At 50.7% G+C, this 24350-nt stretch overlaps 13 protein-coding genes across 13 annotated transcripts; 7 read left to right on the top strand and 6 right to left on the bottom strand.

Moving 5' to 3' along the window:
* Positions 1-752: 752 nt before the first annotated feature.
* Positions 753-1503, top strand: N7515_008573 (uncharacterized protein; the record flags this gene model as incomplete). The annotated part of the gene is made up of 8 exons (XM_056669317.1): positions 753-789; positions 840-890; positions 965-996; positions 1062-1078; positions 1136-1147; positions 1203-1300; positions 1359-1375; positions 1432-1503. 8 exons carry the CDS (start codon positions 753-755, stop codon positions 1501-1503), a joined length of 336 nt encoding a protein of 111 aa, XP_056519147.1.
* Positions 1504-2044: 541 nt separating this feature from the next.
* On the top strand, positions 2045-2837 carry N7515_008572 (translation initiation factor eIF1; the record flags this gene model as incomplete). The annotated part of the gene is made up of 5 exons (XM_056669316.1): positions 2045-2072; positions 2299-2373; positions 2478-2570; positions 2628-2758; positions 2823-2837. The coding sequence occupies 5 exons, from the start codon at positions 2045-2047 to the stop codon at positions 2835-2837; spliced, it is 342 nt and encodes a 113-aa protein (XP_056519146.1).
* A 1020-nt stretch (positions 2838-3857) lies between these two features.
* N7515_008571 (uncharacterized protein) lies at positions 3858-5034 on the bottom strand (the record flags this gene model as incomplete). The annotated part of the gene is made up of 4 exons (XM_056669315.1): positions 3858-4109; positions 4174-4321; positions 4384-4439; positions 4513-5034. 4 exons carry the CDS (start codon positions 5032-5034, stop codon positions 3858-3860), a joined length of 978 nt encoding a protein of 325 aa, XP_056519145.1.
* A 415-nt stretch (positions 5035-5449) lies between these two features.
* On the top strand, positions 5450-6599 carry N7515_008570 (uncharacterized protein; the record flags this gene model as incomplete). The annotated part of the gene is made up of 3 exons (XM_056669314.1): positions 5450-5805; positions 5937-6041; positions 6110-6599. 3 exons carry the CDS (start codon positions 5450-5452, stop codon positions 6597-6599), a joined length of 951 nt encoding a protein of 316 aa, XP_056519144.1.
* A 784-nt stretch (positions 6600-7383) lies between these two features.
* Positions 7384-9845, bottom strand: rgd1 (putative Rho GTPase activator (Rgd1); the record flags this gene model as incomplete). Its single annotated transcript, XM_056669313.1, has 9 exons — positions 7384-7495; positions 7570-7640; positions 7694-7788; positions 7858-8001; positions 8057-8561; positions 8615-8820; positions 8880-9486; positions 9548-9601; positions 9681-9845. The coding sequence occupies 9 exons, from the start codon at positions 9843-9845 to the stop codon at positions 7384-7386; spliced, it is 1959 nt and encodes a 652-aa protein (XP_056519143.1).
* A 451-nt stretch (positions 9846-10296) lies between these two features.
* N7515_008568 (transcription factor domain-containing protein) lies at positions 10297-12722 on the bottom strand (the record flags this gene model as incomplete). Its single annotated transcript, XM_056669312.1, has 7 exons — positions 10297-10517; positions 10569-11075; positions 11128-11393; positions 11444-11881; positions 11933-12250; positions 12302-12408; positions 12462-12722. 7 exons carry the CDS (start codon positions 12720-12722, stop codon positions 10297-10299), a joined length of 2118 nt encoding a protein of 705 aa, XP_056519142.1.
* A 1252-nt stretch (positions 12723-13974) lies between these two features.
* Positions 13975-14536, top strand: N7515_008567 (putative quinol monooxygenase; the record flags this gene model as incomplete). Its single annotated transcript, XM_056669311.1, has 3 exons — positions 13975-14031; positions 14113-14225; positions 14389-14536. 3 exons carry the CDS (start codon positions 13975-13977, stop codon positions 14534-14536), a joined length of 318 nt encoding a protein of 105 aa, XP_056519141.1.
* Positions 14537-15369: 833 nt separating this feature from the next.
* Positions 15370-16298, top strand: racA (putative Rho GTPase Rac; the record flags this gene model as incomplete). Its single annotated transcript, XM_056669310.1, has 6 exons — positions 15370-15402; positions 15462-15494; positions 15562-15620; positions 15685-15865; positions 15936-16168; positions 16232-16298. The coding sequence occupies 6 exons, from the start codon at positions 15370-15372 to the stop codon at positions 16296-16298; spliced, it is 606 nt and encodes a 201-aa protein (XP_056519140.1).
* A 420-nt stretch (positions 16299-16718) lies between these two features.
* N7515_008565 (RNA-binding protein) lies at positions 16719-17888 on the bottom strand (the record flags this gene model as incomplete). The annotated part of the gene is made up of 3 exons (XM_056669309.1): positions 16719-16956; positions 17018-17246; positions 17324-17888. The coding sequence occupies 3 exons, from the start codon at positions 17886-17888 to the stop codon at positions 16719-16721; spliced, it is 1032 nt and encodes a 343-aa protein (XP_056519139.1).
* A 352-nt stretch (positions 17889-18240) lies between these two features.
* N7515_008564 (uncharacterized protein) lies at positions 18241-19280 on the bottom strand (the record flags this gene model as incomplete). Its single annotated transcript, XM_056669308.1, has 4 exons — positions 18241-18422; positions 18490-18641; positions 18710-18887; positions 18959-19280. The coding sequence occupies 4 exons, from the start codon at positions 19278-19280 to the stop codon at positions 18241-18243; spliced, it is 834 nt and encodes a 277-aa protein (XP_056519138.1).
* Positions 19281-19591: 311 nt separating this feature from the next.
* On the top strand, positions 19592-21217 carry N7515_008563 (uncharacterized protein; the record flags this gene model as incomplete). Its single annotated transcript, XM_056669307.1, has 5 exons — positions 19592-19675; positions 19740-19989; positions 20057-20477; positions 20532-21062; positions 21118-21217. 5 exons carry the CDS (start codon positions 19592-19594, stop codon positions 21215-21217), a joined length of 1386 nt encoding a protein of 461 aa, XP_056519137.1.
* An 85-nt stretch (positions 21218-21302) lies between these two features.
* Positions 21303-22471, bottom strand: N7515_008562 (cytochrome oxidase assembly protein SHY1; the record flags this gene model as incomplete). The annotated part of the gene is made up of 4 exons (XM_056669306.1): positions 21303-21402; positions 21454-21559; positions 21621-22130; positions 22231-22471. The coding sequence occupies 4 exons, from the start codon at positions 22469-22471 to the stop codon at positions 21303-21305; spliced, it is 957 nt and encodes a 318-aa protein (XP_056519136.1).
* Positions 22472-22729: 258 nt separating this feature from the next.
* On the top strand, positions 22730-24270 carry N7515_008561 (uncharacterized protein; the record flags this gene model as incomplete). Its single annotated transcript, XM_056669305.1, has 6 exons — positions 22730-22814; positions 22876-22928; positions 22980-23098; positions 23159-23665; positions 23701-24169; positions 24226-24270. The coding sequence occupies 6 exons, from the start codon at positions 22730-22732 to the stop codon at positions 24268-24270; spliced, it is 1278 nt and encodes a 425-aa protein (XP_056519135.1).
* Positions 24271-24350: the final 80 nt, after the last annotated feature.

The following is a 24350-nucleotide window of genomic DNA, read 5'->3' as shown; positions in this document are numbered from 1 at the left end:
CGATTGGTTGCTTGAGTTGAGTATGATCGACGTGAGATGTCACAAACTGCCCTTTTTTTTCGTTATCTGCTGCATCGTGGCGTGTTTGACTCGATCTAGCACAGTAGGCTTATTAGCACCATCAAATGCCGAGGAGTGTCGATCATCGTCTACCCGCTAGCCTATCCCAGATGCCGTGGATCTACATCGACGATGTACGCACATAATCAGGTTCCAAAGTAGTACTGTAGTATGTTAACTGCAAGGGGCAGTGAGTATAATCGACATGCGTTGGCCTACTTACATAGGCTGGACCAGGTTAGATAGCAAGTGATCGATGCACAGGAATCACACCGATCTACAGGCTGCAACATGTCCAGGTCATTACACATGCCCTGTTTGCTCGGTGGGCTGGATTTTGGTGTATGTGAATATCTATTTCTAGACGGGAGTACATCGGTCCTATCATCTGTCAGCGGACGTATCTCGACCTACCTAGATTACCCCGATCACTGCTCCAGCTGGCTATTCTTAAATGAAGTAGATCAATGAAACATAACTAATTATGGGTATATTTCTTATTTCAATACGGAGTAGACAATATGCACTTTGTACATAAATCCTAAGAAGAATGTTCTGACCCGGGGGCCGGAGATATCCAATCCGGGGTACCGGCAAGTCGAGCCCAAATTACGGGCACCGCCTTGGCACGGGGTGGCCAGTTTGATCCTTCTGGACCTCAACCCACCTTCATAATATCACATCTCAACACAATGGCGTCAAAGAAAGATATGCGCAGGGCTGACCTGGGTAGGTCTTGGGATTGTCCCCTCGATCAGTCAGAAGCTAACATTGAGAAGCTCTCCCCTATGTCGATCCTCCCAAGAGCAGCAGCGATGCTGATATCTCCAGTACGCGATATCTTCACTGCAATACGATCCGACCGTACGAGAGACTGTGAAGACTGACTTGAACTACCCTACAGGCACAATGTCGAGCACTCTGCCCATGGCCGCCGTAAGTCGTCCCCCGGGATCCGTCAGCTCAACAGCTCAACAGCTCAACTAACCACGATTCTTTAGATGTTCACACGCAACCGGTAAGCTGCGCATCTTACATGAATTTAGGACACTATTGACGACTCCATGCGACACAGCATGATTGGATGGTAAGCGCAAGACGACCAATTGTCGAGCTCCCAGAACTGTCTGACTCGGACATAGGTTGTCATTCGTCTTCTCCCTTCAGTCTTGGTTGGGTGAATCCCCAGACCAGAAGAAGAACGCCTCTACACCGGCTTATATGTCGGTTTTCATGTCTTGTACGTTGCGCTCCATTGCCCTCTCGTTCTCACAAAACTAACACACGACGTGGTATAGTGATGGCCTTGATTGTGGTATGTATTCCGAACCTACAGCATCGTGATTTTTGCAATCTAACAGATCACTGCAGACCTACTTCCCTCTATTCTTGCCCCCGCAAGCCCCTGGGGGTACCGCTGCGGCCGCATCGCCCTCCTCTTAAACACTCGATCGCCGTCGATACTTGCTTCCTCCAACACGTACTATAATTCCACAAACTTGCTTCAACCACAATGGATCGATTGTTTACGGACCATAATATTCTAAGGCAGTCTGAACTCGTCTGAAGTGATCTCCACCCATTATCTGTTCATAACGCTGTACCAATACACAACCCGAGTTCGCCTTGTGCCCACAAGCAAGGATATACGCGTCTTACTTGCCACCATCTACCTGCCAGTTTGAATTAGAACAAATGTATATGTACACAGTACACTGCGTACAGTATGATTGCCACGTTAAAGATGGTTCCTTATTTAGATGTGTCATGTCCCGGGCATGGTCGCTTAGTCACACACCGCCTTCCCCACAACGTGACTCTTGCCTCAAAAGGCTCTGCCGCTCTTCTCTCCCATTCTTCTACCATAGCATCTCCTCTCTTAACCACACACGCCCCAGTCTTTTACAGAGATATTGAATCTCCCCCTTCGTTCTCTTTACCAATACCCATTTTAAACGCCGTTTTTTACGAAAAGGCCGAGTTTATGTCCATCGAAAACCTCAAGACCTTCGGTGAGTTCGCCACTCTTCCCCTCCTGGGCGCGTGCCTGGTCTCAACCACCCCCCACATGCACGCATATCCACCATTTCGTCACTCGTCATGATGAGAAATGCCTTTTTTTATCGTGTTTAGTGTCGAGACTGGATTTCAGCTCTTCCCCACCTCTGTCCCACCGAGGCTCGCTGCGGCGGGGTAGACATCTCGTACCGAACTGAGGCTGACCTGTACATCTGCCAGACCCCTTCGCCGAAGCCGACGAAGATACCGGCGAGACTAAACAGTCTCAGAACTATATCCACATACGGATTCAGCGTACGTCTTTATTCTCCTAATCTTCTGTCGTCACCGCCTATCGCTATCATTGCGACTCGCCGGCGCTAAAAAGGGACGTACTTGCTAACTACTTGTCACAACAGAGCGCAATGGTCGTAAGACTCTGACCACTGTTCAGGGTCTTCCCAAGAAATTCGACCAGAAGAAGATTCTCAAGGTCATCAAGAAGAAGTTCGGTATGTGCCTTGACCGGTCTTGACTGTCTAATGACCAAATACTAACTGTATTTATAGCTTGCAATGGCACCATCGTCACTGACACTGAGATGGGCGAGGTGATCCAGTTGCAGGGAGATCAGAGAAAGGATGTCCAGGAGTTCCTGACTGACAAGGATGGACTCGAGCTTGATGCCAAGACCATCAAGGTATGTTGCTACCCCGCCTCTCCTTTCGATCACCAAGACCACCGCCTAACGTCTCATCTTTTAGGTCCACGGTTTCTAATCGTCCCACCAACATCATGCCTTGTTCCAGTCCCCTCTTCCCAGTTTATGTCGCCCCGTGAGCGGTGGGGTAGGAAGCATCCTCCATCCGCCGGCCGTACGCAGTACGCAGTACTGGCCTTCACTCGATCGAATGTCTTGCTTTCTCACCCACCACTTTGTGCCTGGCGTGTTCAACCTGGGCCTTTGTCGAAGTGACCCGCTACAGCTGTATGCCCCCTACTGACTATTCCCGCATGGTCGGTTGGAAGAGCGGGCTGGTTCGACAGCTATTCTAGGACGGGATTATGATGGAACGAGGCGTTGGTAGATACCCATATTATCTGCATAGACAGACAATTACTTTTTTTCATTTTCTATGACTTCACGTGTGTTTCGCTTTTTTTCTTCCTTTTGGAAGAGGCCTGTTACCCGTATTGCTCATTGCAATCCAATGGTCACTTTGTCAGTCTGACTTGTCGAGGAGATCCAGCTGAACTGGGGGCATGCTTCTGCTGATTCGTTGTCTCGGTCTTTACCGTCTTCGTTGATCTTGGTGCCATTCTTACTCTTTTTGGCGCCGCAGTTTATTACTTGGAAACAAGGAATCTCAACTGCTATCTAGCGTCACCCTAGCATGGCAACATGAAGTCATTTGTAGAACCCTAACCGATATAAGATGTAACAAGTGTGGTGTAAGTGTGGTGTTTATCCCGGAGCTTTGCACTGCCCAGCCCCAAAAGAGAGTAATAGCTAAATCAGGTCTATCAAAGATCGCCATGTATGAAAAGAAGACATTCCCTAGGCCAGGGGTATAGAGCACAGAAATCAAAGAACTCGACAAGAACTCAAGCTCGTCTTAGAACAAAACCAAATCCCAAAATGTACAAATCCTCAACTGGTCTGGCCAAGAACGCTCATCCAGCTTGTCCGGACTGTGAAACGAAAGCAAATTTATAAGATGGCCTGTAAAGTAAAAGAGAAGGGAAGAATTGGAAACAAGAAAGGACAGGAATATCGCAACAAACCCACAACCAGTAAGCTACAGCTCCCCAACAGGTAGACGGTCATCCGCGACTCGCATACGCATAAAGATAGCCACAGCCCAGTCCCACAGTTTGCGAGTGATAACGAAAACAGGGACTTCGGGTTCATTCTCTCGCGTTAGATGCAGCTGCATTAACAGCGAGGACATGCTTAGGAAGCTTGCGACGGAAACGACCAGTAACGATGCTGCTGTTTCGCGCTTTATCGTTGCATGGTTTTGGGTTGCGTGGTAGACGAAGGTTAGGGACTGTGATGTGGGTCAGCGGTTGTTCTGTTGTTATTTGGGAGAGATATATATAAGTCCCACTCACAGTTGTTATGGAGATCCAGGCTGGTAAAAGGAGTCGGGGGTCTGAGGATGCTCCGGATAGGTAGAGGACCCACGAAGTTATGTATGCAATCAGGCCGTTGGTCGTTAGGAGGCGGATTACGACGGCTGGTGGGGTGTAGTTCAAAAGCCTGGGATAATGTGTGAGTATGGTTATATGCAGCATACCTCCGAGAAAGAGACAAGGACGCACCATCGAGACATCATGCAATCAGCGAAGAAATAGGAAAGATATGCGGATGCACAGCACTGTTGAGTAGTCAGTATCAGATCTGAGTGCATGAACACCAGTAAGTAGTATATTGAAAGAGATATCACTTACCCACATAATAGCCAATGCTACCTCCGTCACACGGAATCTCCTCTCAACATCCCATTCCTGTCCAACACTACCGACAATCGCCGCCGTCCACCCCTCCCGTCCCATCCCAGGTCTGATATGTAGCAACTCAGCGAGGAAAGTAAAAGCGCATCGCAACCCCCACCAAAGCGCCGGCAGCGTACTCAGAGCCCGACATACAAGCAGCGGAATATACCACCTGCGGTCTACGCCCAGGATGACAGCGACGCGCGGGTGCAGCGCAGACGGCGCGCTGTGTCCATCACTGCTGAGTGGGGTATGGGAAGTTGAGGAAGTCGGGGACGGCGGCTCGGGTGTTGAAACAGAATGGGAAGCCACCTCTTTAGCCGATTGGCCCTGTGGTCGTGAAGGGGAAGAGGTATCGAGGTAGCCGGGTGGAGCGGGGGATCGCGCGAAGTTCAAGTCTGGACCGCGCGGGCGTGGGTGTGAGTGGTCGTGGGGGGTGTATGGCGGAGGAGAGGCATTACGTCGAGGAGGAGCCAGCCTTTATTGTGAATCGCGGCATATGCGGCCGCCACGCAAGGAAGAGAAGGGTGGTTCTGAGGGGTGATCGTTGCGATCGAGTTTCGTCTGAGAAAATATTATTCGAGAAGGGTTCGTTGTTGTCAAGCTGTTTTCCGAGGCCCCTAATTGGCAGATATCAGCCCCAGTTGCGTGGGCGGTGTCTTTTTCTCCCCGGGGGGCAGTTTATTTTCTGGGCCTTGGGCTTCGTTGTACGATAAGTTAGTCGGCATCAAGGGGTCCAGAGAGATCAGATGCTGTCCCCTCGACGGAAGCTGTCATCGTAATAAGCCCGAGTTCGTTGCTGTCGACATACGGAGCACGTGACCCGTTCCGCGGATTTCTCGTTCTCCGGCCAGGAACCACTTTCTCTCTCTCTTCTCAACCCGTTTTCGCAATGGCGTCCACACTACGACTGCCCGCGGGCACATCTGCTCGCATTGTCCCATCGGGGACCTTTGTTTCCCCGCTCAGTGTGGCTGGTTTATCCCACTGCCGAACCTTCGCCCAGACATCCCAGCAATTGGCCGGCGCGAGAGCAATGAACTTCCGCCCTCCGAGCCAAGCGCAGCCTTCTTTTAAGACCAAAACTAAGGGCATGAAGCCGAACGAGTTCCCAAACGACATTGGCCTAATGCCGGGTACCTTCATCCGGCCGCTGTGGAGGGATATGCCGTCGATCTTCCTGGCACCGCGCGATAGATGGCATATGGAATGGACCTGGCTCAAGAGCTGGTTCGGAAACTACGCCAGGTCAGTTAGTTCCCTGATCAAGGTTCCGGAATTTCGGACACGACTCCATCGCCCGCGTGTTGCATTGAGCAAGAAGCCGCATATACCATCCACCCATGTACTTGCCGAAAGCATATCTAACTATAAAACAGTGTGCTCGCGTATTGCATAAAGGATGCCAAGCTCCCTCTCGGATTCCTCAAGCGGCGCAAGGCAGCCGCTGAATATCAGCAGAACATGTATAAAGCCTTTGCCGAGTAAGCCTACGCCTTCCTTCCTTCCTCCGTTTCCACCAGCTCGCAACCTAACCAGATTCAAACCTTAGAGGTGACATCGCCCGCATCCGCGCCATCTGCTGTGACGGAATCGCCAACAAACTCATCAAAGAGATTGAACGCCGTCCAAAAGACGAAAAAGTAACCTGGAAGCGACTCAAACTCCTCCGCAAACCCAGCACAAACTTCACCGGTATCCGCGTCATCTCAGACCGCGCATCGACCATTCCCGATATCCCGAAATCCGGCGTCCGCCAGATCGTCGTGCGTATCACGAGCAGACAGTCTACGACAACGACCAAGATCCAGAAGGCCGGCGCACAGGTGGAAGAATCCGTTGTTCTGGCTAAGGAGCAGGACTGCGTCGAGCACGTTATGCTTCAGCATCTGCGCTGGAATAACCAGGATAAGGGCTGGAGAATCTGGGGCACTGTCACCCCTACTATGCTGGAAGATGCTAAGAATGACCCGCATTTCAAGCCGGGATTGGGGACCGCGGAGCGCATAGAGATGATCAAGGAGTCCATGATGAAGAGATAAATCTGAGTCGCACTTCAAACTGTGATTCAAGCAGAATGATCTGCTCTCTGTCTTGAGTCCTCTGCTATTGCAGCTGCAGGACACCATGCCAGGAACTCCATTTGGACCTTACTCTCTCGCTATATCAACGGCGACTGGTTTTGGTTTGGGGCACGGTATCCTCTATTTCGCCCGCTTGTGTTATACTTTGTTTTACCATCGCGTCACGACTGACGGACTCTTTGTCCAGCTCGTCCCATTCCCTTTTCCCTTCTTTGACAGGAAAATCTCCTCATATAGAAAGCATTTGCACCTCTCATGTACCATAGCCCACCTGTTCTGATTGAAATCCGCCTCTTCTGAGCCATTCCCATGTATAAATGAATCTCGATGTCTCAGATTATCTTCTCCACCTCATGAATTGAAGTACTTCCTACAACTAGGTACCATAACGAAGACAAAAGACAACTGTCTTTTAAAGGTTCTCGACCTAATATCAGGAAAACACAATTAACGACGACAGTCCGATATCCTTCAGACTGGGTAGTGTATATACAGAACAGACAGAAAAAGAAACACTGATCAGTGGGCATAGGTATCACTTTAACGAAAACACTGAACACAAGAACGATTGCGAGTGCGGTCAGATGGGAAATCGTCAAATGGGACTACAAAAGGGGAATAGCACCGGTGAAGCAATGCTGTATGGGAAAGGCGATTAATGACAACGCGAGTCCCACGGACACGCCGGTTTCAGGAGTAAAGATATCAGAGAACGAGGGCAGGCGAGTCAGGGGCGAATGATTCAGTCGTCGTCGAAGATCTGGAATGTGTTATTCAGGATCGTTTCGATGACGCGGACCTGCCATCCGGCGTCGGCGATGTTGCCGCCGGAGTTGGCGCCCATCAGGGTTGGACTGTTGAGAGTTAGTTTCGGTATTTCACGAAAGGCCATGCTTTTGGGGAGGGGCCGGGCTTTGCAATGACTTACCCGAAGCAGATGGCGAGATTGCCTGCGTTCATGCGGTTCTGGGTATAGTGTTCTTGGATCTTGTTAAGATGCTGCGACGAGGATTAGTATTCGAGTGAGAGAATCGACGAGAAACCAGTCATACCAGAATGATGGCCCGAAGAGTGGCATAGTGGGCATCGGGCAGGCTGTTGATGAGGGCGTGCAGCGAGTCTCGGCGTTGGATGTCATCGTCGAAGCCTGCAAACTGTTAGCTTCTGAGAGGACCAAACATGAAGCCAAGTCCAATGGGGCATGGATATCACTTACGGGCAGCCTCAATGAACTGGTGGTAGAACTGGTTAGTAAACAGAGGGTCTGGTAGATCCCTGAAGAACTGCTTCACTAGTCCTGCAACACTGTTGACATCATGGTAGAAGTTCTCTGGGTTCGTGAAGTCGACTTGCGATGAGTCTAATCGTGGAATTAGCAAGCAGACCTTGTAATGCCAGTGTCTGAACAAGCTTACCATTGTCGAACAAAGCCTTCATGTGGTTGATATGATTGGCGCTGCCCGAGAGTCGATAAATGCCCTCCAAATCCAGACCAAACAGTTCAACTGCCTGGAAGCACTGGTATACAATGAAGGGAACCGCCGTTCCGTCCCGGGCATATAGGTCGTTCAGCGAGACACCAAACACTGGCTTCAGCGGAGGGAGATTCGCCTGGAAATTCTTATCCATCGGGGGAGGCCCTGCCATTGGCACGTGAACTTGAGATGCAGGTTCGGGTACGGGCGGCCCTGATACCGGGTAAGGAGGTGTGCCAGCCGGGGGTGGAGTGAATGTCTCCGGCTGTGGAGGAGGATAAGGTGATTGCGGCAGTCGATCTCCGTTGTGCGGTTGCGGTTGCGGAGGCGTCGGCGATGAGACGTTACTCGCGGAGAATCCTTGCGGCATGATGGACAAGCGCTTGTTTTGAGAGGCAGGTTGCGCAGGTGCTGCAGGAGCAGAAGCCCCAGTACCACCGAGAACCTAATCACCATGTTAGGATAGCGAAGGAATCTAGAAAAGACGCCTGGACTCACTGGATGGCGCTCATATTTGATTTGTTCTGAAGCCACAGCCCCCGGATTGCCTTCATGACTCAGAATAAACTCGTGAAGATCCTTCTGGTTATCAACCTGGCGAACAACCTCGGCCAGGCTCTTAGGCCCGAAAGAGGCGTTCGCATCATCCTTGAGAGGCTTGATGCAGATACCCTGGCCCAAAAGCAGTTTCTCGCTGAAAGTAGCTGCGAGTCATTAGCCGACGAAACAACGAAACAGGTGTGGGATATCCCATTGCACATACCGAACTTCTGCTGCTGCAGGGTCAAACCAGAGTCGCACTCGGCAATCAATTGCTGAAGATTGAGTACGGCCTGAGGTCGGTGCGTAGACACCAACTCCTGGCGCGCAGTCTGTGCAGCCTGCACCTTAGCGGCATAATCGCTATCCGCATTCTGTACCTTGCGCAACAGCTCCTCCTCGTGCTGCGCAGCAGACTTGTGACCCTTCAGACCAAATTTACCACCCTGCTTGTCCCCCGTGCGGACGCGGTCATACTGTTCTGCCAACGACTCGTACTTAGACTTCGCCTTCTCAGCCAGCGATTCCGCATCGACGACCTTCTTCTCTGCGGCCAACCCCGTCTGCTTCCATTGTTTGCGGCCGCGCTCGATGTTCCCGGCCAGCTCGTGCAGATCGTCCGACATCTGGTGGAGGGAGACGGCGAATTGGAGGCCATGGTCGACCATCCGCTCCTGGATTCGGTGAATTTCTTTGTAGCTGGAACTGTATGTTCCTTGTCGATTCTCCGTGCGTTGCGACGCATCGTTGATCACGCGAGACAGTTTTCGCAGCCCCTGAGCGTGCTCTTCTTCGAGGGACCCGCGCTTTTTCAGGAATGTCGAGAAATCCTGGTTGTGATGTCAGTCCTTGCGATTTGCGATCGTCGTCAGTCCTTCTGCGACTACTTACCCTTGCGGAGGCCACGCTTTGCTTCAACCGAGTCAAGAGGGTGCTGATGCCAATCTGCAGGTACCATGGTTAGTATACCAGCTTTCTTTGTTTTCATGTACATCAACAGGAGGATTTGCCCGTGCTCTCTCACATCAGAATAAATGATCTTGTCGAGGCGAGTCTTCAACTCATCCGAGATAGCCTCCTGGGTCTGGGTCGGCTCTGCCCCATGGCTGGGGGATGAGCGACCGGCGCTCAAAGGCGCATCGGGAAGCGTCGGTAGCGCCGAAGGCTCTTGTAGGGCTGAATCCGACATGGGGAGATCTCAGACTTGAGCGAATGTCAAGAGAGAGGAATCGGGAGTGGAAGGTGTGGTACAGTACGGAAGCGCCTCAACACGGGCCACCTCTATTATTACACGGGAGTGGGGTCGGTCCGTGTACAATGAGGTCAGTCCCAGGAACAAGAAATGCGGCAGCCTGTTAGTTTCACTTGGGCTGAAACTGTGGCGCAAACCAATCATGTCTTGGAGTTGGATGTCTATGAAAATCTTCGGGCTACTGTAGACGGTTCGATGTTGGAAATGGGTTGGGCTTCAATTTGGTTTTGGTTTGCATGTGACATCGACATACTGTGTATGTACTAGTAGTACATAGTAGTAAATTTGCACTTTTATTCTGGTATCGTCGCTTTAAAAAAAAAATCATATAATCGACCATTTGTACAGAAAAGATCATGGATCGACAGTGATTGAGACGTTCATGAAGCTAGAGAACGGGCGGTGCGACAAAGGAGTCGGGAATACCGTCAAAGACCCAATTGAGCGAGTCAAAGACTTCGGAGAAGCCAGATTCGCTGAAGAATGCTCCGCTTTCATCAAATTGAGCAGGCATTAGCATAGATGGATCCTCTAAGGAGTTATCTTGCTGTTGCCGGGTCAGGGGCCCTGTCGGACCTAGTATATCTTGGTTCGCTGCATTGGCAGCAGCTGTAGAACTGTCAGAAAATGGGAGAACAACAATCGAAAAGGAAGACCAACCTTGCATTTCCTCGACGCTTTTAACTGGTCGGAACCGCTGTCGCCAACGCCATACCGTATCATAGACATGGCTCATGCTCATCCGACAACGGACTTTAAGCTGTAAAGCATCCTCTTCGGCAGGTTCCAAGCTCGTGGCATTCCACATCTGAGCGAGAATGTCTGCCAGACGGATAGGTCGGTCATGGTCCATGACGCTAATTCGGCGGATTGCCGAGATCGCGCCGTTGAATAGGATTTTTCCATGGTTAAAATCAAGATTTCGGCTGAAGCTGCTCTTCAACAGCTTCATGAGAGCGAAAGCAGCGGACACAATCATCTGGAGGATGTAGTTGGTCGAGTGGCCGATCAATTCACCTGGTGAAGTCTCGAGGTCTAGCACGCGGGTAAGGAAGGAGGTTGTTGCAGTGTAGAGTTTGATTAGGTCGTCGTTTCGTGCATTAGGTCCTAAAAACATGAAGTATCGGAAGTGCAGTTCTGCGGCACGGAGATGGATCGTGTTGATTGCTGGGGATGAACTTTAGCGCCATTCACTCGCAAGTAATCACCAGTAACTTACCAGACATTCTACCGTCGAACTCAACATCCATCTCTCTCAGCTCATTTTCCAAGATCTGCACAACCAAGAGCTTGTCGGCGCTGATAAATTCCGCAGGCTCCGGCTTACTACTGTACAATGCCTTGGTCACTCGGTCACAGAATTTCTCAATACGCAACCGAATGGCCAGGTCATCGGGCAGTCGGTAGTCGGCATCTCTCATAGAGGCGGGCTCGAGAGCCCAATCGTATATTGTGCTCGGTGGCTGGCCATAACCAGTTGCAACACTGAATTTTCAATCAGTAAAGTGACCCATGGCAGTGGACGAAAGACCTACTTTTGAGCCACGATGTTGCAAATTACCCACGTATGCAGTCGGTCCTTGACAGCTTCGCCTTGCACTTCCATTCGGAAGGTCGTAAACTCCTCCGCCTGTACCGGACGGTGTAGCCCAAGTTGCATGGCAATCTGCATCATCAAGCCGCTCAACATGAAAGTCGCATCGGTGCGCTGACTTGTAGTCGGGAGAGGCCATGTACATAAAACACAAAGGGCCTTGACCACGCGATAATCCTGCGGGACACTGGTAATGGTTGACCAGAGTAGTCTGCTGAACGGTCCGGATAGTGCCACCAAGAGGCCAGGCTCGTATTGAGACCGTCGACTTGCAACACAGATGATCGTCCACGCCAAAAGAGGGCATCGATGGAGATAAACCTCTGGAGGCTTAGGTGGATTTAGAAGAGGGAGGAATGGGTGATAGTATGTGAAGTATCTAGACAAATGTCAATCACAGAAACGGGTCAGATTGGTTAAGAGCTCATACTGTTCATATAGTCGAAGAACACGGGCTCGAGAGAGGGAGATGTCTTCCAATCTCCAGTGGCCCTCGTCCTGTGATACAATGGAACCATCCCTTTTGAGGGTCAAAGGAGTCGCTATTGATGGGTGTGTCTCCACCGGCACCGAGACTGGTCGTGATCGGTCAATTGCGGCCGAGTCACGCCGAGCGAAGACATCCTCTGACGCCTGGGATAGTTCATCACCATGAGCGTCATGAGCCTCTTGCCCTTGCTCATGATCCGAACCGGGTCCCAAGCGACGGCGGAGATCCGCGATCTCTTTTTCCATTTCAGCATTGCGCCTATGATTGAAGTTAATAAATGAAAAACGACAAAACGAAACATGACTTCACCTTCTCTTAGAGATGCGCTTGAACGACTGCTCAACTTTACAGTCAATACCAAGCCTCCGACACCGCGAGCAAGCCTCAGCCGGCGTTTGTACAATATCACATCTCAGCTAGTTACCCGGAAATCAGCCCATCGACACCATATCCCAACACCCCTGTTTACGCCCAGAGGCTTGGGGAGAAAATAGTTTAATAATGGTCGAATGAGGCTCACCTTTTGCTGCTTACATTCATTACAGGCTTTTCGGCTGCCACCCCGACGCTTGCCCGTGACAGGCGGGGTCTTCTCCATCGTGGATTCTGAGCCTCTCTGCATGAAATCGATTACCGGTGGCCGGGGTACTGTGGGGGACCGAAAGTCGCTCGGGGGGATGGAGTAATGCGGCCCATCCGGTGCCAGAATGTTCCGATAACCCAGATCCATCAAGAACAACCTGCTTTTCCTTCCGGTATAAAAACCCCACGAGACGTCAACGAGTGCTCGTGGAGTCCAGGTGCCGTAAATCGGAGAAATTGGTCCGGAGGGGAGGAGATGTGGGGAAGTTTAGGGAGCTCATTGACGCCGCTGATTTGCCGAGTTGGAGATGCCGGGACGAATCTCGGCGGTTGCTGATTCAGCTTGGCGGCCTGAGGTGTTAAGGCCTACAAGCACCGATGATCTAACTATTCCTAATCGGGTAAGGTGTCCTTGGTTCAGTCCCGAGGTCTCGGAGTCTCGGAGATGGCGGACAGTGGATTAGATCTTGACCTACATTCATGTTCGGAGCTGTGTAGCTACTAAGCTACTTGACTTGACAGACTAGCTGATTCTTATGAATTGCATGGGCTCCTATAGTTTTTAAAGTTCTATACTCACAGTTACTTACTCTTGCACAGACCATGCCTACTGTTTGAAGCTGGCGGAAAGTTCTACCTCTGGCATTGCGTTGGTCTCGAGTCTCGAGTCTCGATGCCCTCGAAATCACCTCTCCGACCAAAAATGCAAGACTATGGGAGAAAGGGTAGATGGGCCGTGAGGACCAAGAGGATTTAATGATGAAGAAATCTGCTGTGTACTCCTTCCATATCTTCATCCTGAGAGCCACAATGCCATCGCGGAAACCTCAAGAACACTCACTTTCGGTGACCGTCGCTGTTTGCCTTCCCCGTCCACGATCCATCGTGCTCCGTGCGAAGAGTCATACCATGCATGATAGACAGTTAGGCTCCGCAGCTGCAGCTCCCTTTTCGAAGCAGATCCTACCAGCCTTCGATGGACAGCTTGATATTCGGGGAGCGTGTACGGAGCACGGAGTAGTTGGGGCCGCGACACTGTACTCACTTCTATGATTACTTCTGCTGCGATGTTTGCAAAAGGAGCGAGGTAATTAGCAGGTAGATATGGACTGTTTGGACTAACTGGTTGCTATACGCAGTACAACAACATGCCTAGGTACAGAACTCCTAGCCCCACTTTGCCTGGCCCGAGGCCGAGGTGGATTAATGATCCGCTGTCAAGACTCAATAGTCCATCGAGGGGCCATACTTTATTTAACCCAGTTTGATTCTTGCTCAGAATCTATCTGTCATTCCAATATCCAATCTGCCAAGATATCTGAAATCTGAATAACAATTGTGGGTTGTGTCTATGTCCACGGTTGATTCCCTTCCGCTAACTAACATACCAGCAGTTCACTATGTCCGAAATCAACGTCACTGCGATCTTCTACGCTAAGCCTGAGAAGTTTGATGAGGTCAGTCTAATTGAATTGTCCTCTCTCTATGGTGTACAACGTTCTGGCCAGATCAATATCTGACATATCATGGATCCTCAGCTAGCCAATCTTGTGACCGAAGTCATCAAAGATGTGCAAGAACACGAACCCGACACACTTCTCTACTATGCATTCCAGCTCAGGGAGAAGAACGAGATTGTAATTGTGGAGAGGTAAGTCACACATCTCAACCCACTGTCGATATAGTCCATACATACCCCTCTATCCCCGAGATTATCCCCGACGAGAGAGAAAATGGCGTACCTCGGCACAATCTACTTCGCAACATCTTTGCCTACAAGAAACAAGCAAGTCCTAATCGGTTCTACGGAGTAGATACAAGAACCGGGCCGCAATCCAGACTCACGTCAAATCGCCTTATTTCCGTGCCTTCTCAGGCAAGTTAGCCCCTCTGTTGGCCAAAAAGACCGAGATCAGGGCAGGCGGGTTCCTGAGTGGTTCAAGGGGCGTGTCGCGACTGTAGGTCTGTGAGCTCTGCATTTATCAGTGACCAGTACCAGGCGATATATATAGAGCTGAGGTCTAGTGTGGGGGGTTTATAAATAGGTATTCGTTGATGGATCATGCATAATCACAATTACCTAGTTCCTGGACTTTTGTTCCCTCCAGTGGTTATTGAGTAGACGCCATGGCCCATTACATCGTGGCGTGACTCGTGATTCAATTGTCATGCGATTGGTGCAGTTGTCGGAGCCACCTGCAGTACTAGAGACGAGGTCTGAGGGAGAAATTGAGGCTATCACAGGCTAATTCCTTTGCTCCGTAGAAAGGGAACATGTACGCATACAACACAACGTCTTAGATATTGGTATCTTACAGATCTGATATCAAATGTCCTAAATTCTACAATTTTACTGCAAATACACAGTGTGTATTTTGAAAGTGGAGATCTCTCCAGATTTTATCGATCTCTCGTTGTAAGAGAGTGCCTTAGCTGAGAGACTAGTCCGATCGCCTTCCCTTTCTTTTCTTCAACTTCTTCACTCTCTCTTTCTTTCTCTTTCTCTTTCTTCACTTCTCATTCATTTCTTTCCTCGTTAAGGTGAGTCTAGTTCCAAATCTCACTTTCCTTTGTCTCCACACCATTTCCCACCCCCTCTTTTCCCTTAGCTCCAACCTCTCCTAGCTTCTCTGATGTCCCCCTGAAGCTCAGCTAATAAGAATTCTCCAGATACCCTTGCCATTGTCTCCTTCCACGTTATCGCAGCTATTCGGTCCTTCTTATCGCATTACCCCCCCAACAGTCCCCCCCTGTTGATCTCAGCTTTTGGACTTTGATTACATTACGCGCAAACAATGGCGACGGGTCCAGCTACTCAGTCACTGAAGGTACGCATAGGGCTGATTCCCTGATCCACAGGGATGCGCGGCTAATTGACAACCTGCAGTGTGTGGTGACTGGTGATGGTGCAGTCGGCAAAGTGAGTACACCACCGTTTGCTTATATCCCTACTCTGAATTCATACTGACATTCAATTCACTTCGCAGACATGTCTTCTAATCTCCTACACAACAAATGCCTTCCCGGGTGAATACATCCCTACCGTGTTCGTACCCACCTCTACCCCTCAATGCGACTCAGATCCGAACGGGCAACTGATCTCATAACAGATTCGACAACTACACGGCCAGTGTAATGGTGGACGGCCGACCGATCAGCCTGGGACTGTGGGATACCGCTGGACAAGAAGACTACGATCGTCTGAGACCGCTGTCCTACCCCCAGACCGACGTATTCCTCATCTGTTTCTCCATTGTTAGCCCGCCGTCCTTCGATAACGTCAAAGCGAAGGTATGAAAGACCAGAGTCAACCCAAGCTCCTCCTTCCACTGGTACCCAACTAACTCCCATCCGTTCCTAGTGGTTCCCTGAGATCGAACACCATGCCCCCAACGTCCCCATCATCCTTGTCGGCACCAAGCTCGACCTGAGAGACGACCGCTCGACCACCGAGGCCCTTCGCGCTCGCAAGATGGAGCCCGTCTCCTACGAACAGGCACTGGCAGTTGCAAAAGAAATCCGCGCACACAAGTACCTTGAGTGTTCCGCTCTGACACAGCGGAACCTCAAGAGCGTGTTCGATGAAGCAATCCGGTGCGTCTCTATTTCCCCTGCCTTACTCATGGGGTTCTTTGTTTTGTTCTAACTCTCTCGCAGTGCCGTCCTCAACCCCCGTCCCGCTACGAAGTCCGGGCGAAAGGCTGTCAAATGCAGCATCTTGTAGATATCGTCTGGCTTGACGCGCATGCTACCATGAATATTTTTAGTCAATACGGCGTCTGGGTATCAAGAGGCCTCTTATTTTTAATTCGTCCGCCTCTGGTGCTATTTTATGAAATGATCTGACCATTTTCGCTGGGATATCTTTATCTTTTTCCATTTCAGTTCTTTTTCTTGATGCGTAGTCTATTGTCTACGGATGCACATGTATCCAGAAAGAACATAGTTTGGTATCTTCAAAATCAAGCAATAGAGACATGAAGTTAAGTACTTTTAGAACACAAAAATGTGAACCCGATGTTCCGGGTGAATATGCATGGCGATCATAATGTGCAGCTGCCTGCAGAATGCTCCAGACACCCGCTGTCACCCGTTCCGATCAAGACCAACAAACGCGGGCTTCATAGCCCAAGAGATGCGGTCCTTAAACACGGCCTCTACGGCTAGGGTGCAGACCAGCCCACTGGTCATCAGCCGCACCGTCGGTACCAGCAGGGGCAGCGTTGGCACCAGTAGCACCAGCCTCACCGGTCTTCTTCTCGAACTTCCTCTTATCCTTCTGGATATCCTTAGCCTGACGTTGGCGCTCCTCGTTCAACTTCTCGTTCTTAGCTTGGATCTTGGCGTTACGGTGTTCGGACTTTGCGCCGCCGCCGCCAGCACTGGTGAGAGTTAGTATTTGTATTGAGATAGGATTGCGATTGTAGACGGGAAGTAACTCACGTTAGCTCGACGTTCATGCGTCGGGGAGGGTACTTTCCGTCGTCGAAGGTGGAGTGGTGGTAAAGCTTGAGACAGGTCTTCATGCGGTCGTAGTTGTCGAATTCAATGAAGGCGAAGCCGCGGCATTTCTTAGGGTCTTCTTTCTTCGTGGCAACGCGGATTGTGGCAGGTGGGTTCTTCTCGAAGTGCTTGGTCAGGGACTCGTGGTTGGCGGAGTAGGGAAGGTTGCCTGTACATGGGAATATCGCGCTGGTTAGAATACTATGTAGTCCGGGCGCGGGATGGCCTTTGGGATTGGCTTCTCACCAACGAAGCAGATGAAGCGAGAGGACTTCGGGGCCTGCTCGGCCTCGCCGGACTCAGCGGTCTCGGCGGTAGGCTCTTCTGTGGACTCGGCCTTGGTTTCGGTCTTGTCGGCCTTTTTTGACTGCTTATTTGCGCGCTTCGCCTTCTTCTTTTCTTCCTTAGTCATCTCGGCGGGGACCTCCTTCTCGGCGGGGGTCTCCTTCTCGGCGGGGGTCTCATCCACATCCATTGCGTCCTCGGTGGGAGCGGCGGGCTCAGCAGCGGGCTCGGCGGTCTCTTCGGCCTTGCGCTTCTCCTTCTTGTCCTTCTTCTCCTTCTTGTCGAACTTGTCCTTCTTCTCGGACTTCTCTTTCTTCTCTCTCTTCTCCTTCTTGTCCTTCTTGTCTTTCTTGTCCTTCTTCTCCTTCACCTTTTCTTCGACAGGTGCAGCGACCTCGGGGACAGCGACGGCCTCAGACTTGTCGCGCTTCTCCTTCTTATCCTTCTTATCTTTCTTCTCTTTCTTCATCTTCTTGCCCTCAGGCTCAACGACCTCATCCTGAACGAGTTTGCGCTTGTCACCCATTGCGGCGTGTGTGTGGTAAATGTTGTGGTGAAAAAGAAACAATGGTAAGATAGAAAGATGTTCAAGACAAATAGAGTCTGAGAATGGTATAATGAAAGAGAAAAGAAGTGGATAAAGTTTACAGCAACGAGACTCGAGCTCCAAAAAAAAGTTGGGCGGAGAGAAAAGTGAAATTTAATTTCTGCCGTGGGCCTGGGAGCGGTGAAAACATCCTTCCTGATAAGGCTTTGCTCTTATCTTCGGAGCCAATTTACTTATTTTACAGATCAGAAGACACCACATCATGCTATGGATACATTTATTCTTTTGAGGTACTTGAATCACAAGTACTAGTATAGCTGTTCGTAATCACTTAAAACACCAAGATCTTCACACTCTTCTTAGACGACCCATAGCGCTCACGCAGTTCCGGCCGAGTAAGCAGCTTCAGCAATGGCATATGGGTGTCTTTCATGTCGAAGATGCCCCGTTGCTTCTGGTCAATGTGTGATCCGTCAATAACGATGCGTTCGAGCTCATCCAGCTTGAGGTTTCCTAGAAGATCCACCATTAGTATCTTGTCAAAGAAGCTACTATGCCAAACAGCATTCCAGTAACTCACCAGACTCAATCAAATCAGATATTCTGGTCGGGGTACCAGCCCCAATACCAGACCGAGCCCGGTCAAGGAATTGCTTCGCTTCCTCCAACTTGATGTGCTTCGCGAACAGTTTGCCGACAATGCTTTCCTTCGTTTGAAAAGATCGGAGTGCCCTGATTGAGACCAAATTGTCAGTCCCAGATTCAAGACCAAACTACAGGATAAGAAGTTGTCCACTTACCGTACAACATCAGCAGCCCGCAGAGCAGCACCTGAAATGACGAGAGTATGAGGGGTGCCAGGCTTCTCAGACGATTTTGACAGGTCGCGACCCTTAGGACTGAATGTCTTAAGGAACTCAGGGAGCTGTTCCAGCTTTCTGGACGAGGTGAAGGAAGAGGTATCGAGGAATGCAGAATCTATCGATTCGTTAATATCTAGCACAGCCAGCCACAACCTTGGACGACGGAAACACAAGAGTTATACATACCTGGAACGGAGAGATCACTCAGCTCAACAGCGGAAAGCTCCTTCTCATGTCTCCGGGCCTTCTGCGCAAAGTGATCGCTCAGCAACCGGCCGTCCATCTTGCCAATTGATTCGTCAAGGCCATCTTTGCGCGTTATCTGTCTTTCTTCATGCTCGGCAAGCTTCTTCTTGTTCTTGTTCTTCTTCTGCTTCTTCTTGCTTGTTCCTTCAGCAGGAGTTCCTGCCTCGGGCTTTTCTTGCTGGGGAGCAGCGTCGTCGGCTTGTCTCTTGCGCTTGTTCTGGAGCTTGTTGGAAAGCCCCTTGGGGGCTTCTGTGTCGGTCATTATGATGGTAGTAAGATATGAATTTGACAAAAGTGAGAATTAAAACCCAACGCTTCAATTCGTAAATGTAAATTGCCTCGAAAAGACTTCCAGCGCGGCGCAAAAAAAAGTCGGCTGATTCAGCCAAGCTTATCGATAAGACTGACCAATCAAGCACTGGCCCGCAATCGTTGTCTCGACGCGACAGACAAACATCAACTTCAATCTTGTGTGCACCGCTTGTCACAGCAATCTGGGATTGTGCTGTTGTGATATATATGCGATCCTATATCTCTCACATGACATAGTTGCATTTCAACTTCAGCGCAGTCATGTCTACTTCTACCCCTAATGCGCGTGACCGCAGGTCGCCTTTTAGGACTACTACCCCATCTGGAGATACAACATTAACAGGAGTGAGTGTTATATCCTTCCTTCTGGGGAGCCTGGACACCACTGACATTACAAATTTGCTTGCAGCTTCAACGCCTTCCGAGCCATACTCGCTACCCACTTACCCCAAGCCGACTTATCACCGCAACGACTCCAGGCACACAACGGTCCGCATCCCGATACACACCGCGTGCAAGAGGTGTCGGCGCCCCAGCTACACCATATGGGCTTCGTGCCCGACAACAACGGGCGGCTAATACCCCTGGACGGGATCGCCGACGAAGTGGCAGAATGCAGCGGGAGACTACATTCGATATTCTCAGGAATCTGAGCAAAGGTATGAAGCTTTATCACGTGCCGTTCGACACAAGGATATGCACTAATCACTTTTTGCTCTGTACTAGCCCTTGCTCCAGTATCTAAGCCGATCCAGTCCTCGCCTCAGGAGCTGAAAGAGCCCACCCCAGAGCCAATTGATGAGTTTGAACAGCTTGATAATGAACCGGAGATTCCGCGTCCGCGTTTGTCTCTACCGATCCAGGAGTCGGAGGAAGAAGGCGATGACGCGAGTCCCGAAATGCGCCCACCGAGAATGTCTCTCGCGATTGGGGAGGACGATATGGATATCACGTATCGATCTGTTGAATATCCTCGAGACCTTGCCATAAGAGATCGAGATCGGTTATCGATGATGAGTCGGGCTACCGGTAGGATTAGTGGGGACTTCGACGATACACGGTTGGACAGCGATGAGGCAAATGATACTCGCATCGGTGAAGATGACGAAGAAGATACAATGATGAGTGGAGGTGACTTTGACAGAGGGTAAGATTACAGGTGGAATGCTATGGTACAGATCTTGGCTAATGTTACAAACAGGGGAGAGACGGAGGATCTAGGCCGCTTCCACTTTGACCTCAACTTTCCATCTCCTGCGGCTCCTCCGCTTGAGGACCCCGTTGGTGGGGATATGAATGACATGGAAGATTTCGAGCTGCCCCCCGCGGATATGGAACCACTCCAGGCTCCATCAGATGATGACGACGATGCGGGTGGTGACTTCGGTTTCGGACTTGACCTTCAACCCGCAGGCTCCCCACGTGCAAGCCCTGGCATCGTGGGAGGTGGATTGCGCGATGAAGCTGTTCCAACTCAGGGCAAGCAAAAGAAGATCTCACGGCACGGAATCCCTGTCCCCAACTTGCCTGCAGGTGTAGTAAAGAAGCTGGCCACTCGCTTCGCGCGTTCGGGGGCTGGGTCAAAAGCAAAGGTCAACAAGGCGACGCTGGCTGCGATAGAGCAGGCCTCCGCATGGTACTTTGAGCAAGTAAGCCAAGATTTGGCCGCATATTCGAAGCATGCAGGACGAAAAACCATTGACGAGAGCGACGTCACCACATTGTTGAAAAGGTCAGTTGCGTCAGAATCCACTGGTCTAGTAGAAGTAATTGCTGACCCGTCCCAGACAACGCCATATCGATAAATCAACGACAGTGTTTTCTCTCGCCCAAAAGCATTTACCCAAAGAACTTCAGCAGGATATGAGATTGGCCATGCCCCCTTGAATATGCAGAACAATATCTCTCCATCATAAGAAACGCTTTTAACGCCAATGAAAATGCTAAGCAAATGTTGGAATCCCACTACCTACTACCAGTTTCGGTTCTGGCGAACTCGGCGCATTGCCTCGTTAGGGTTCTTACGCACAACCATCCACAGCATGATGGAAGTGGCCAAAGATAGGCCATACCTGCAAAGTATGAGCTACGATCTCGAGTGGAAAACATGGATCCTAACTTACCAAGTGAATATGTACTGAGAATGGTTGTTCCTCAAGTTGACCTCTGCGGCGCGACCAATCGGAATGCCCTTAGCTTCGCGGTTGTAAGACTCGATAAGATCAGGCACTGTGAAGGAAATACATTGTTAGCCATGTATTAGCAAGATGAATCAACTTAGCATCATTACCCATTGTCTCCTCAATCCACACAGGCTGGCTGCCGCTCAGCTCGGCCATTTGGTGGATATCCGGGAAGTAGAATTTCCCCTCTTCCGGCTTGTTGTCTGGCGTAAACATGTTCTTCTTCCACGGCTCTCGTAGTAGGCCTTCCACCGTAACCTCCTGGTCGAGCACACCCAAAGGCCGGTCTTTCTGGTCCTTGAACTTCCTTGAAATCCAGCCCCTGTTCACAAGTACCGTACTCTGGCCCTCCCGTTCGAGGGGAGTCACCACGACAAACCCATCCTCTCCGTCATGCATGCGAGGTCCGACCAGCATTTCCTTGTCATGACGGAAACGGCCGGTAGCGTACACGCGGCGGTAGTCAAACTCTTCAATGGCATCTGGGTCGATTCGCGGCGGGAGGGGCAGAGGAGGTTTCACAAGACGATCCTCGAACTTGGCCATCAGCTTCGTCTTCCAATCAAGGCGCTGGACCTGCCATGTCCCCAAGCCAAAAGAAATGATAGGAATCAGAGCTACATATATTTAGCGGTCAGTGATTGATCTCCATATCATTGGACACATGTTGTACCGCCTGCTTAGGGGATCTAGCATCGGCCATGGACATGTACATACCCAGAATGATCAGACCAGGCCCATGTTTCTTATTGACCCGAACAAGTCTTGCGGGGTGGTCCACCACATTTAAACCATCAGCCAACTGGCGCGACTGCGAGATGTGCCGGAATTGTGACGCGCGATATTTGGCGGCGATAGAACCGAGCTTCGATGAGACCTGAGCACTTCGAGCAGCTCGAGCAGGTGCTGACCAGGCCCGCGTGGCTGTCTTCTGCAGAGCCGAAAAGATCGGCCGCATGTCGGCGGGTTGGGGAGAGTAAATAGGACTTTTAGGGATTTGAACCGAGTGCCAGTAAAAGCAAGCAATTGACCGTCTTGGAAATGTAAGGAATGAATCGAAGATTGGAGGGTTTAATTGTAGTTGAGGGCGATTGCTAGGTCGATGTCCGCGGCAGATGGGATTTTGGGATCGGAGTTACCGTGACCGCCCGGGCTTCTCCAATCTATACTTGTCTCTCCGCACCGGCCTCCTCATCTACAGATCTTTAATGCGATCATGACGCTTTTTTACCAAGGATCCCTTCAGGATGGCATTTCTGCCGCTGTGAGAGATACCAAAGCTGTTATTTGCTTTGTGCGAGGTCGGTACTATCACCCCGCATCCAACTGACATGCTGCTGATCCGCGATCTGAAACATACAGATGACGAAGAGACCAGCTCTACATGGGAAGAGACGTATTTTGGTGATGAGGAGGTATGTCTGTTGGCTAGGACTACACACGTTCCGATATCTGACTCCTGAAAGGTTGTGCAAGCGCTCAATGCTAAAGCAGTTGTGTTGCGATTGACAGCAGGGTCACAGGAAGCTGGATTTCTGGCCTCATTCTGTCCGATTACGAAATTTCCGACAGTGATCCTTATCAAGTGCGTTTGATTACTCAATTATATTGTCAATACGACAGTGGTTAACTGACCTTGTTCTAGGAATGGCACGTTGAAGGAATACATCGGGCCAGATGTGTCGAATGATGACTTCCGCAGCCGATTGCTTGCAGCTCTGAAGGATGACCAGACACCCATTCCTACGCAGCAACCGCAGGATAGTAACCCTCCCACGGCACCAGTTGACCTTGCACCTGTTCCTGCGCCTGTACCTGCGCCTGTACCTACATCTGCACCTGCACCAGCACCTACCGCACCCACCGCACCCCAAAGTAAACCCCAGGTGCAATCTAAAGCTGGCAAATCGGCCCAATCTGCAAGGAAAGCAGCTGAAGATGCCATCAAGAAAAGAGCTGCATCTAGGGAACCTCCTAAGAAACCCGCAGAACCAGCATCATCAGCGAGCTCCACGCCTCAAACACAGACGGCCAAGCAAGACATTAAAGGCAAAGCACCAATGGGATCCAAAAAACTCACCGAAGAAAGCAGCGCAAAAGCGCAACTAAGTCTACAGTCCCTCGAGGACCCCCTACCGAGTACCGACTACAAGTGCGCCTATTCGACGGAAGCTCTGTACGATCTAGCTTCACACCCACCCAGAGCATCCGCGACGACGTACGGCCTTGGCTCGACGCGAAGATGGAAGGCGACAACCGACCCTACAACCTCAAACACATCCTAACCCCCCTGCCCAGTGAAACTCTGTCCGCCGCCCAGGAGGCGCAAACTCTCCGAGACCTGGGTCTTGGCTCCACTGCAAACTTGGTGATGGTTCCCGTGTCAACGTACACAGATGCCTATGCAGCAGCCGGTAGCCTGCCTGTCCGCGGTATCTCTGCCATCTATAACCTCGCCTCTTCGGCTGCCAGTACGGCGACGGGTATGGTGGGTTCCTTCCTTGGATATGGTTCGGCTGCACCGGCAAGCGACACGGCTTCCTCGGCGCCTCCGGCTGGAAATTCTCAGCGCCCTATAAATGCGGGGCCTAATATACGGACATTGAGGGATCAGCAAGATGGACGTGGGGATAGTCAGCTGTACAATGGGAACCAGGTACGTGGGCTGGGGAGGAATCGTTTTGACTACAATCTTCTAACGTCTTTTCTTAGTTGAACTTCGAGCCGCGAATCGATCAAGGTGACAAGGATAAATGAGTACGGATGGCATTTTTTGGCTGTTCTTGTATTATTCTATGGCGTTGATGGTGTCGATAAGCCCACAGCGCGCTGTAATA

This window comes from Penicillium bovifimosum (assembly GCF_028826915.1).
Source record: "Penicillium bovifimosum strain IBT 22155 chromosome Unknown utg000006l_segment0_segment0, whole genome shotgun sequence".
In the NCBI taxonomy this organism is placed as follows: Eukaryota; Fungi; Ascomycota; class Eurotiomycetes; order Eurotiales; family Aspergillaceae; genus Penicillium; species Penicillium bovifimosum.
This window is presented reverse-complemented; position numbering and strand designations above follow the sequence as displayed.